We start from the raw sequence: 13115 nt of genomic DNA on the forward strand, positions 1-13115 counted from the left end.
AATGGACTTTGAAAGTATATGTCCATGTCAATGCAGGATGATGATTTTCAAAGTCTAACTTCTTACGACAAACAAAATACGAGGACTATGATAAGTTCGATTCATACTAATTCTATTTAAAAGGTAATTCGATACTAATGTTATTCGTACTATTTTGATTCAAGCTAATACCATTCAAACTAGTTCACATTCATACGGCAATTCGATTATAAATCTAATTCATACTAATTCGATTAAGACGAGAAATAAATTAAGTAGTTAATTAGCGTTTGATGTAGATTGTTCGTTGTTCGACATTGAATCTGATGAACAATGTGTTGATTTTTTTTTTAAAGTTTGTTGTTGGTTTGGGAGGGTTTGAGAGAGAATAGAGTAGAGAGAGGGAGAGTAAGGGTAGGGAGTGTCTTTTTAAAAAACGTCGACGACGTTTCGCAACCCTAAAAAAAATGATGCCATCAAGTGTTTCGAGTTAGACTGATCAATCGGGCTCGGTCATTTTCGGGTTGCAAGAGTTTGGTTGGGTCATTTGCGAACAGATTATTCGAGTCGGGTCAGTTTTGCTAGGTCTATTTCTAGTGTTACAAATGGACAGGAGCGTGGGCCGGGCTGGCTTGGTTAGCAAGCAGCTTGGAGCTCGGTCCACGTGTTCTCCGCACTAACCCGATAAACGGCCCAAGCTCGGTTTTATAGTTCCTCCAGCCCAGTTCTCCAAAAAATGTGGGCTCATGGTCTCCTCCCAAGGCTAACAGGTGGTTCATGGTCCATTTTCCCAAGCTTGACCCGTCCATGGGTCGGCATAGCCGAACCCTAAACCGACCCGTGGATACATCTAGAAAGAAGGATTGTTTTGCATAACGTCAGGCTTGTTTGGCTAACCCCAATGCCAAACCTTTAGCTTTCACCTTTTACATGTAGATATTCTATCGGAGTGTTGGACACGCACAGAGGAAAGTGATGATTTTTTTCACCTTATTCATCATTTACACACATATACTCGTTTAGAGCTATATAACATTATACTGTACGTCAAAATTTGAAACCGATCATTTACTAATCTTCATATGTGCATACTTTAACGTATCTAATGTTTTATCAATGACTAGCCTTATAAGAAGAGTGCTTGCTTCACCGAGCTAACTTGGGGCGCCATTCAAACTCGCTCCTATCAAATCAATCCGCATAAATATGCTTGCTCGTATGTAAACTAGTCTAAGTCCAACACTCCTACTTCATAGCTATAACAAAATATAACATATGAATGAATTATAGTGTTTTTTTTTTCTATAACTTTGTATTCATTTTTTAATATTACTCTCTTTTAAAGCAATCTATGAGTTTCCACGAGTTTAAAAATATTACTCCGTACTTGGTTCAAGTTTCTTACCTATCACAAATGCTGGGTAAAATACTACTTAATCCTCTTTTGTTTTGTGATATAGATCAATATTTATTATATATGATGATAATCATCATGGAAGTGAGATTAAAAACGGATTATTAAATTTACATAGAAATAGATGGAGTGAAGACAGCAAGAGAACACATGAAGTAATGAAGCCAGTACCACATCAGAGAAATGAGTTGACCCAAGTTCGGATCTCTTATAAAAGGCAGTACACTCCATTCAATTACTCACGCAGCTATGCAATGAGCACAAAGCGAACTATTCTTTCGCCTTTTACTAAAGAATACCGTGTGCTCGTTGCTTATAAGTAGCATACGTTTATTTTTGGAGGATTCCCTTACAAGGGGATCCAACATTGCAGTTCCAGATTTTAGCCTAATACACACCTCTGCTCAATTGCTTATACCCGAGTATCTAACTAAAATGGGAAGTTTCTACACAGTTGTTTTTACCCCTAATTAAATTGGGAAGTGAAAATAGGTGTGGAGGGAGTAATTGGGTGAATTTACCCAATATCTCTAAAGTCTCCTACATTTTGTAGTCGTGATTTGCCACATTTGGTACTTTGTATATTGGTCACTGGTAACTTGAAAATAGGGCTCTATTGAAGCGGCTTTGGATTTTGTTCTTTGTTTGGTTTGTTTTTCGATAATTAAGTTAAAGTGGAGAATTATTGTGAATTTGGTGCCTTGAATTTGTGTCTAAGATGAAAAGACAAGCAGTATTGAAGACGTCAGCAACGTAACCGAGTCGCTCGTGTATTTGACACGAGTCGCGCGTTGTGCTGGATTTGTGCGTCATTCATATATTTTGTATTTGACTTCACGTGAGTTACGTGCTCTTTGCATTGGAAAGTTAGTGGAGGTGGAGCTACTAACTAGTTTTCTAATGACATTTTTTTTACAGTTGTGAAAAGATGTATTATATAATGTCCAGACTCTCTAAGCCCATAATATATTCATTATTTAAAACTAATACAATATTGGTAAGGCAAACTAATGAAACTAATGCAGTATGGAGTAAAATGGAATATTGGTAACGAGCGATTGAACTAGCTTCACCATCACATATGACTTCTAGATACAGTTGAAACATACAATCTGCCGGATGACAATAACAAGATGTATTTACGCTCTTGCAAAAAGAACATGGAAAGAAAAGGTAAAAAGCTAAGACGACGAAGTCTGCCATCGAAGGAGATAACTCTCCTACACCTTAGAGATAGACCCCTTTAATCATAAGACCAACAGACTGAGAAATCCAACATGTAGATAGATGAGAACAAGCACAGCCCCTAAACCAATCTCCAATCCACGGATTTCAAAAGACACCGACTTATGACGAATCCAACCCACACTTGACATAGAGGGTCCATACCAATCTTTATTAAGCCATTTTTGCTACATGCAAAAATATACAGCGACAAGCCCGAAATAACATAACCTAAGTGATTCCAAAACGGAAGCAAGCCCCAAATGGTAGAGGAACATGACACACTAGACCACTGAAGGAGACGCTTCCTGAAGTAGACCTTTATTGATGAACATGATAAGCAAATTAAACAGACAAAAACAAACAGGACACTTATAACCGATAACATGGAATGTAAAAGGAAGGTAACCACCACAACCAACCTACCCAATACTAAAATCCGACCCATATTGATACTACCAAGTTACATTTTGCACTGATTAAGACCAAGAACAAGAATGAGCCCGAGGCCCCTATCATGTCATCATAACTTCCCACAACTTGATCCCAGGCCGATGCACGAAATACAAGACAACACCCGGAAAACCCCAAAGCCCCAAACGACACTCAATACGGACTAAGAACCAAACACACAGCCACAGAAACCGACAACCAGACGACAACCATGGTATTATAGGTGGAGGGAAGGGGGGAGGGGAAGGGGAACACCATGTCGTAAACATGCAGACAAAACACCCAAGGACAACACCGATCAAAACGGGGCTGACCGGAGAAGGTGGGGGAAGGGGCGAGGGGAAGGGGAAATATCGTGCCACCGAAAATCGGGGATCACAAGGGTGGGGACATGCAAGACCACGAAGGACCGGAATGAGGAACGAAAACAACTATAGGGAAGACCATGCATTGTGCTGCTTATTTCGTGGGTTTTTGGTTTAGAAAATTATTATTTAATTTCCTATTTGCGTCCGGTTGTTTAATTTTGGCGATTTTTTTTTTAAAATCGAATCTCTTGGCGAGATGAACACAATTGGATTTTTTTTTTTTTTTTTTTTTTTTTTTTTTTTTTTGACCCATTCGTGTGAAAAACCAGAGTTGGCCTAGGCTGGCTAATGTGATTCACGCGAACCAACCATGCTAGTTCGTGTAAACCATGGGAATCGGCCTAGGCCATTCCGTGTTTTTTCACATGAATTGGTCTCTGTTCGAATTTTTTCCCATTGTGTTCGTTTCGTCGAGATATGCAATTTAAAAAAAAAAAAAAGAACCGCCGAAAACGGACACTCAAGCACACAATATTGGCCGTTAAAAGTTTTTCGGTAATTTTTTGCCCTAGTTAATTTGTTATTAATTAATTGTTATAATTATCTTTTAATATTAGTAATATATTAAAAATTCATTAATTCAATGTTTTTTTGTCAAGTCTTCATTAATCGATACACACTAATTCATTGCTAATTAACACTTTAATTATGTTTTTTTTGACATATTTTGTTGTTGTGTCATTTATGAACTTTACAAGAGTGTAAGACTAAGTTTATCCAAGGTCTTGACATGGGTCTTAAGTTAAGATTTGATAGTGTCTTAAGCTAAGACTTGCAATAAAGTGGGTGAGATTTTGTTGGGTCTTAACTTGAGTCATGGAAATCCAAGACTCATCTTAAGACCCATGAATAGCGTTTGGTGAGGTGAAATGTGGGTCCTATTTATTGTAGTGGATGTTTTTTATGGGTTTTAATGTTTTTTGTGAGTCTTAAGGGATAAAGTGAACAAATATTAAAGTCTGAAGTGAGTCTTAAAAATAAAATATCAAACCTTAAGACTCGTATTTGAGTCTGCGGTAAGACCTGGATAAACTTAGCCTAACAAGTTAGTAAGTCTCCCTTGTAATAGATCAAGTATAACTCACATAAATAGATAAGATAAAAATAGAGAGGGAAAATAACGATGATGCAAATTGTTCTCCACCACACCAGTTTTTCATAAAAATAAAAATAAAAATAAAAAAGTTACCATGTGTGGCCGTTCGCGGGTTTCCATGTGTGCCGCTCGCGGGTTTTCTATGGGAAAACGTCAAATCTGTACTGCAACTTCCATATTTCAAGTCACTCAACACACTTTCTCTGGTTTTTCTGCTTTTCAAACTACAGTTACTATACATTATTAACTTTAATAATTTTTTTTTTTGTTAATTTCTTCCTTCCTTTTGTAAATGATGAATCCCTGAACAAACAAGATTCGCTGCTTCTGGTATAAACTGCTTCCTCAATGCATTTGATAAATTTTATAATTTTTTCTTTATAATGTGATATTCAATCTTGTTTAAAACGGATTTAAAATGGGTTAAATAATATAGATTTGACAAAAGCATATTGTTTATGGACTAGCAAAATGTTTGTCCCATTTTTTTTATCTTAAGAGCGGCATGGTATTTGAGTTATTTTAATCTTTAAAAAGAAAATGTCTCTCTTTTAAGAGAAACCAACTGTTAATTAAATTATGATCGGAATATGTTGCGTTACATGAATTACATTTTGTTGGCTTAATTTGAAACTTGGCTAAGTGTAATAGTGCGTTTCCTCATAACCGATTTCATCACTTGTTTAATTCGAGTTTAGAATGTTCAATGTTTGCGTGGATTATTGAGCAAGTTCAAATTGTTTGCAACTATTGTGATTTGTGTGATTATTGAACAAGTATTCACTTTTGTCTTCTAATCCTTCATAAGTTCAAATTGTTTTTCGTGTTCCTTAGTTTTTCGGCTTTTCCGAAACTAGAAATTACTCCCTTGTCCAGGTCATTTGTTGTCCTTTTCCATTTTAAGTGTCTCAGTCAATTGTTGTCCTTTCTATTTTATTTACATTTGACCGGCAATTTGACACTCAATTTGGTCTACTTGTCATCTTGTAATTGACCCCTCCTCTCTCTTGGTTTTGGCAATTTAGTCCACTTGTCATCTTGTAATTGGCCCCCTCCTCCTTCCTTGGTCTTTGTGCAAAAACCAAAATACAACAAATGATCGGGACATTAATTGCTTGATTACTCATTCATTGATATTTGCTCAATTCAGTCAATTGTATGTGCTTTTGCATGCTGATCATATCTTTCATACGGAGTATGTTAGTTGCTGTTGGATCAATTTTGAAAAGTTACTTGATTAGATCGGTTAATGCCTTAAGGATTGTGGAATGTTGTGATTCTTCGTGTTCCTGTATTGTTAGCGGTTTAATGATCTCTTGAACAATGATTTTTTGAGGGCTTTCATTTCGATTAAGTTTTCTTTCATAGAGTTGATTATAAATGGATAATAACCAAAATCATTTATGTGAAATGTATTCTGTTTTTCCCTAATCCAGTATACTTGTTAGTTGTGTCTCGTGTTAAAGTCTAATCTAATCTTATATTTTTTCAGCCTCCAGATAATGAACCACTATTCTTCCTGAGAGTGCACCGACGAGAAAAATCTTATTCCTCCATTCAACTTTAGCTTGTAACGCTTCTCACTGCTTTTCTAACAAGAATTAGCTTTCTTGTTCTTTTTAGCATTCGACTTGTCACCCACTACTAGCTTTGTATGCAGGCTCCGTACCATGCTCTTCCCATGGAATATGTGACCACTGCCAAACTTCATTCAAATCAAACTTGAAGGAAAAACTAACCAAACTATTATGAGAAAACTAATTAACAAAATGGCTTGAGAGTTAAGATGGATTTCTTCAAGAAACAAGCAGCTGAAGCCTGGTATGTAGATTTGTGGATCAGAGCTGCATTAGTTGCCTATGTACTTTGTTTAGTAGGTATGCATGTAGGGAATTTTTATTCTTCATCTTTTAATCACATTTTGAAGTTAAAGAGAAGAAGCTAAATGAGGTCTGAAAAGACGTTCAATTATCAAAACTTGAGAAAATAATGAGTTCTCAGGCATTTTCTTGTCTTCTGCTGCACAGTATTAAAAATATTCTGTTTAAGAAGTCACTAATCCACAGGTATCAAGGTTGATGTATCGACCAATGGGGGCCTTCACTCAGTTCGATCTGATATACTCCGTATTACACTTGTGTGAGTACAATGTCAATAACAAAACTGTTCTCTTAGAGGTGGCATATTAGAAGGGTAATAGTTAAATTTACGACCCATGATCTTTCATTTTGCCTCTTTCTAGGTCAAAGAGCCAATCATGTAATACTTCAAGCGCCAGAAATCTCGACGTGTTTAAAAGGCAGGATGGAGCTCTTTTGTTTCGGAGAGGGAAGGTAATCTTACTCTCATCAAGTTTTTAAGGTAGTCTCATATTATGCGAGATCAAACCAATTAACTTAAAAAGAACCCATCCATTGACCCACTAAGGCACTAACCCACTTAAATATTACAGTTTTTTTTGAATAAGTTTCAAGTAACAACTTATTCATATATAGGTTGGTGTCGTAATAATATTTTCATGAGACATCTCAAATGAGAATATGTAAAGTTTCTTTTCATGCTTTTTTGTAGTAATGAGATTGAAGACATCTCTTTGTTATAGGAACGCCTGCATTTCACCACAATTCTATTATCAGATTAGCAACTATACTTCGTAGTTGAGCAACCTTTTCTTCAAACTGGTAAGTACCAATAAGTGTTTTTCATGATCCGGTATCGATGTGAACTAAAATATGAATGCATCCAATAGGTGTTTTTTGTTTTAGCTGGTTAAGTTCTAATAAATTCTGCAAAAGATAGGTCAGCTGGAGATCTAATCCAGTTGTAGAACTTGTAGATGCTCTGTGCGTATCAAAACATGTGGAAGGCCTTTCAAAAGCTTTGAGTAGATCCCACATCGATGCTTTTATATAGAATATATTTGTTTATAAACGTGTACTATACCAAATGGTTGTCCCTTCGGGGACATCTGATAAAATTGGAACGATACAGAGAAGATTAGCATGGCCCCTGCGCAAGGATGACACGCATAAATCGAGAAATGGTCCAAATTTTTTTCGCAACTATTTTTTTGGCAATTTTCCATGGTCAAATTTCACCATATGCAAGTCTTTTCCATGGTCAAATTTCACCATATGCAAGTCTTTTTTAATGCAATAAGTTTTTGCAATTTCCCATGGTCAAATTTCACCATAAAGTTTGTACTTTATCAGCTGGTTACACTTCTCACTGCTTTTCTAACATGAGGTCAAGAGTGAACTGGACCCTTGTGAAGATGACAATGATGAGGTTTGGGTGGGTGTCGATTCTATCGAAACTCTGGAAGTAATAGACTGCTTGCAAATCCCTTGTATGGCAGTGGTAAGTTGTGTTCTCTCTGAACATTTGAACATATTTGTTTGTTGTTTGCAATTTTTAAGATCTGATAAATGATTTCAGGTGTTGACTGAATGAAAATGCTTCATTCGTCACCTGTAAATTCAGCATTTAGAAGAGGCAGCAGGGGACACGTATGAAATTCTTATTGTTATATTTTGAAGATATGTATCTTATAGTGAATTGATGACAGAAGATCATGGATATATTTGTTGGAAGGTTTTATGTCAAAGTTGGACGGGACACATACGCTATTACTCCAAAAAGTCCAAACCAATGGTCGCCCTAAAATTTTCTGTCATGCAAGTGTACGTTTTTCTTTTTGAGACTAAGGCTTTGTTGTTTCAAATCCATGTTTTCATTTAGTTTCATGGACAACTCAAAACCATCTTCTGAGTTCCTGCTGCTCATTAAAATCAGGTGGTAGTAGCCGGAAAATTGACGGAATTTTAAAATCGGGTCGATTTGCACAAAGTCTTAAAGGTTTGGGGAAGTCTTATTTAAGGTTACAATTTTGCTCAAGTAATGTGTAATAAAGACCAAACCATGATGGATAGGATAATGTGGCAGTTTGAACTCTTCTGCTGCAAACTATTAAAAATAATTTGTTTTAAGAATCTCGTCACTGATTCCCAGGTATCAAGGCCGATGTTTCGACATGTGGGGGCCTTCACTCTGTTGGATCTGATATATTAGACGTATGCCAGTACAATGGAAACTTTCAGCTCCTGCAAAATAGTTCTCTTAGAAGTGGCCGCTCTATTGACAAGAGAGGGGGAACATCCTAATACCCCGACGAGTACAGCTGCGACTAGAACTTTGTTAGTTAATCTCCCTTTATTTATGCTATCTCACTATTGTATGTTTGTTAGTCGGTAAATGATCTGGTTTTATGTTAATGATTTACTTTACACTTTACAGTCAGTGGCTTCCCAAGAGAGCATGGTATCTGCCGATGGTAATTAAGAACACTGATGTGGTTGATGTAATAAAATTTCATAGTAGACTGTCTAAGAAAGTGAGCATGGTAGTAAAATTGCGGTCCATGACTTCCATTTTACTTCTATCTAGGTCAAAAGAGCCAATCGTGCAATACTTCAAGCGCCAGAAATCTCGACGTGTTTAAAAGGCAGGATGGAGCTATTTTGTTTCGGAAAGGTAAGGTAATCATACTCCCATCAAGTCTTTTTAGATACTTTTACCTATTATTGTGGCGTTTATAATTTTGTTAATACAATACTGCCTTAGAAAAGACTCTGAACCATGATATTTTGTCCAGATCCAAACCAAATGCTGTTTATAACTGTTGGTTAATTCAGCTTAATTTACATAATAAACTAAGCTATTTGCCCAGATAAAATACTGCCTAAGAAAAGCTTAAAGTAACTCCCACATCGATACTTTTACCTACAATTGTTGTATTTATAATCTTATACTTCACATGTTGGTTGTCCCTTCGGGGACATCTGATAAAATTGGAACGATACAGAGAAGATTAGCATGGCCCCTGCGCAAGGATGACACGCATAAATCGAGAAATGGTCCAAATTTTTTTTGCAATTTTCTCCCTGAATTTTTGAAGGTGAAAACCCCACACAGGTTGCAATTTTCTCCCTTTTTACTGCTACAGGTTACAATCGTCGTCTCTCAAAGCTGAAAGCCGAGAACTTCACATATGTGTGACTTGCTCAGTAGTGAAACTTCAATTTCGAAGGTATTTTGGCTGAAATAAGTTACAAGATTCTCCTAACACTGTTTTGCAGCAGGTGAATTAAAGAGGTGGACGTTAATTCTTCATGTTTTGATAGTGTGTACACTGTTTTGCAGCAGGTGAATCAAAGAGGTTCCCAAGGGTCTTTCATTACATCTACAGGTAGAGGACGCATATTCGAATATTCTTTTTCGCAGTTGACGTCCTTTGTTTAGTAGTTAAGCATGTAGGGGGGCGTTAATTCTTCGTGTTCTGATCACAGGAAGGGTGTTTCTTTCCCTACGAAGAACAACGAAACTTGGAAAATAGTGAATTCTCTAGCCTACTTGAAAGCGCCTTACATATGTGAAGTTTCACCTTGAAGCAGTGTCAGAGCCTGTCAGAGCCAATCATGCCGTATTTCAAGTGCAACTCTACCCTGTTTAACAGGCATGAGCTATTTTGTATTACATAGGTAAAGTTCTTCCAATAAATCTTCGGTATCATACTACTTCGTAGCTCATTATTTCGTACATATATTTTTAAAGTAAAATAAATTAGATAAATAAAGAAAAAACCGAGTCATATTGGTGCGTTTGAGACTGAGCAAGTCAAACGAGGGAGATTTTTATGAGATAAAGGGGGATAAGAATAGAAGCAACCTAGAAAACATGGAAGCACATACAATATTGAGTTTAGCAATATGTGAATATACCACGTGCAATCTATCACGCACTGTTTGCTCAAAGCATAAATTATAAGATGAATTGTCAATTAAGTATGACTATTCTTCATCTCAAAAAAAAAAAAAGTATGACTATTCTTCAACTGTTTAGAGACTTTTATTTGACTAACACGTAAACAAATTAATGAACGGGACATAAGGAGTACATCGTTAAAAAGGATATTAGGGAAGAAAAACAAGGTGTCAAACCTCAAAAATCTTGAAAGTTTTTGATAATTTCATACCTCTAGCAATAATGTCATATCTTCCAAATTAATTTGCACTTGGAATTTATTCATGGTTTCAGTAGGTTTTTCTAGAAACCGAGGCATAGAGCAAAGCATGTTGGTATCATTCCTTAGCAAAGTTCATTCCTAATACACGGGTTAGGACGGAATCCCACATCGACGAAATAAACATGTATAAAGCAGAGGTAGGTATAAATAATGAGCCACAAACAACAAACAAACTACTTACCTGGATGGGGTTAATCGGTGATCAAGAAGGCTCATAGCCTAGGTTTGTGATCTCCATTGCACTACGGAGAAGCACATGTCTAAGATCTCCTAAATATGGGAGAGTCTACATCATAATTTGTTCTAGTGGAGGCCTGCGTTCGCGCGGCCTCTACCCAATTTAATTGAATTTCTGTTTCAGCTTATTCTGTCCATAAGCCTCCAAGGAAATCTGTTAAATTACATTCATGCGCCCCTCAACCATATGGCAAATCTCCTCCTTTCAGCTTTTCCTAGTTTCATACCATATACGCAACTCCTTAACCATTGAACTAGGAAATAAGGAGCTCCTTATATAAAACCGGTTTAATAATTGATCTATATTGCATGGTGATGTGTACATCTCAAAGTTATTGTATGCAAAACTGAAACAGTTGCTATAAACTTAACGGGGATGTGGCAAATTACCCTATTACTTTCATACTATGTGCAAATCAACTCCGTAAGTTTCACTTGTAGCAAATTAGCCCCATAAGTTTCCAAAAATGTGTAATTAAACACAAATCAAATTTTATACCCTTTTTTTTTAACTAAAACTTAATATTTTCTATTATAAAAATGATTTTAAATATATCCTATTAAAAATTAAATACAATATATTTCTACATATTCAACGAAAAATGTAAACCAAATTTAATTTAAACTAAAAATTTGGTCATGTAATTTTGTAACTTCACTTAAAATGCTTATATTGTGAACATTTTTCATCAAAATAAATAAATAAATATTATAAAAATATACTTGAACATGTTTTCTGATAATTAGGAATTTTAGAATTTATATTTGATTAATATTTGGACTTTCAATAATAGTATAATAATTAATTTAGTAATTTCAATCTTAAAAATAAAATTTGTGGTTAATTGCACATTGAGAGAAACTAATGGGGGTGATTTGCTACATTTATAAGTTAAGGGGCTTAATTGCACCTAATTTGAAATAATGTAAGTTATTCATCGCTTGTTGTCAAAAAAAAAAAAAAAAAATTGCACCTAGTATCAAACTTATGTGGGTGATTTGCTATATTTCCCATAAACCGTAATTAGCTAATGTAATGTTATCCTATATCTCCTCCGTCTTTATCATCTGTTTACCTTCAATAAAGGACTTTAATAAAGGAACTGGATTGAGAGAATTCATCGTTAAAAATATTAGAAAAACCACTTCGGAAAGGTGTCAAACCATAAGAAACCCCGCAAGTTTTGATAATTTCATATATCTCCAATAATCATTTCGCATCTTCCGAATTAATTTGCACTTGGAATTTTATTCATGGTATCAGTGGGTTACTCTAGCAATAGAGGCATAGACTTACAGAGAAGAGCATGTTTGGTATCATTCCTTGCCTAACATTCATTCCTAATACACAAGTTAGGACAAAATTCCACATGGCCACATTAAACTAGTATGAAGCACCTACCTGAATGTGGTTGATAGGCTATCAAAGAGGCTCATAGCCTAGGCCTATTATCTCCATTGCACTACGGAGAGACACATGCTTAAGATCTCCTCCACATCATAATTTGTTCTAATGGGGTATGCGTTTGCGCGGCCTTTCCCAATCAAAAGTTTTAATTTTTCTTTATTTGGGCTTATTATTTTATTTTTAATATTTAATATTAATATACTATTCCTCAGCTTCTTGTTCCATAATTATTAAGCTAGTTCTACATTGTTTACTTATTAATTGGGTCCAAGTCTCCAACAATTATTTTTGTCACAAACCGTCTATTAGGCGACTAAGGTCCACAACGGGTATTGGGCAACTATTTGTAGTCGCCAAATTGGCTTTGGCGACTGTTTTCAGTTGCCCTTTGTAGGTCGCCCGAATAGTTTTTTTCTTGTAGTGTTTTACTCTTTAATTCCCTCGATTCTTTCATTAATTACCCTTTAATTATTGTTCTTCGTATTGACAGCCTATCATACTAATTAATTAATAATACTTTTCAACTAATTTTTTTTTTTTTTTTTTTGATAAATCCGACCTACAGAGAGTAGAGCCGAGGAACAAAAACCACAAAATAGTACAAACAAACTGTTAAACACCAAAGAAACGAAAAGAACAAGTATTAAACTCTAATTTGCCTCCTCTTCTCCTTCCAAGTGCGGATGACTTTCCAATTGCAAATCCAATCCTCAACGGAATATGGCGTCTCTCCTTAGGGCCTTACTCCAAAAACCAACTCTCAGGATGATCTTCTCCTTCATATGCGGCCAGTCAGGGGTTTTTTGTTCAAAAATAATCGTGTTCCTCAATTCCCAAAGACTAGTAACGAC

At 35.8% G+C, this 13115-nt stretch overlaps 1 protein-coding gene, 4 non-coding genes and 1 pseudogene across 5 annotated transcripts in view; all 6 read left to right on the forward strand.

The window, feature by feature from the left end:
* Window positions 1-1637: 1637 nt before the first annotated feature.
* LOC141604279 (U5 spliceosomal RNA) lies at window positions 1638-1755 on the forward strand. Its single transcript, XR_012525986.1, has one exon. It is a non-coding gene; the product is annotated as a U5 spliceosomal RNA (small nuclear RNA).
* Window positions 1756-4578: 2823 nt separating this feature from the next.
* The window catches only part of LOC141599558 (uncharacterized), a 28449-nt gene continuing 19912 nt past the window's right edge, over window positions 4579-13115 (forward strand). The window contains exons 1-14 of the mRNA XM_074419600.1: window positions 4579-4864; window positions 6027-6104; window positions 6195-6355; window positions 6601-6673; window positions 6777-6867; window positions 7106-7894; window positions 7973-8217; window positions 8330-8392; window positions 8546-8730; window positions 8831-8867; window positions 8981-9072; window positions 9540-9623; window positions 9737-9782; window positions 9883-10074. Of these exons, the coding sequence (XP_074275701.1) occupies window positions 8621-8730; window positions 8831-8867; window positions 8981-9072; window positions 9540-9623; window positions 9737-9743 (330 nt within the window). The 5' untranslated portion in view covers window positions 4579-4864; window positions 6027-6104; window positions 6195-6355; ... (4 more) ...; window positions 8330-8392; window positions 8546-8620 and the 3' untranslated portion in view covers window positions 9744-9782; window positions 9883-10074. The remainder of the gene's footprint in view (window positions 4865-6026; window positions 6105-6194; window positions 6356-6600; window positions 6674-6776; window positions 6868-7105; window positions 7895-7972; window positions 8218-8329; window positions 8393-8545; window positions 8731-8830; window positions 8868-8980; window positions 9073-9539; window positions 9624-9736; window positions 9783-9882; window positions 10075-13115) is intronic.
* On the forward strand, window positions 7487-7589 carry LOC141604291 (U6 spliceosomal RNA). Its single transcript, XR_012525997.1, has one exon. It is a non-coding gene; the product is annotated as a U6 spliceosomal RNA (small nuclear RNA).
* LOC141604292 (U6 spliceosomal RNA) lies at window positions 9360-9462 on the forward strand. Its single transcript, XR_012525998.1, has one exon. It is a non-coding gene; the product is annotated as a U6 spliceosomal RNA (small nuclear RNA).
* LOC141604254 (U1 spliceosomal RNA) lies at window positions 10793-10954 on the forward strand. Its single transcript, XR_012525967.1, has one exon. It is a non-coding gene; the product is annotated as a U1 spliceosomal RNA (small nuclear RNA).
* On the forward strand, window positions 12251-12396 carry LOC141604272 (U1 spliceosomal RNA; annotated as a pseudogene).

Source organism: Silene latifolia, chromosome 9, assembly GCF_048544455.1.
Source record: "Silene latifolia isolate original U9 population chromosome 9, ASM4854445v1, whole genome shotgun sequence".
NCBI classification, from domain to species: Eukaryota; Viridiplantae; Streptophyta; class Magnoliopsida; order Caryophyllales; family Caryophyllaceae; genus Silene; species Silene latifolia.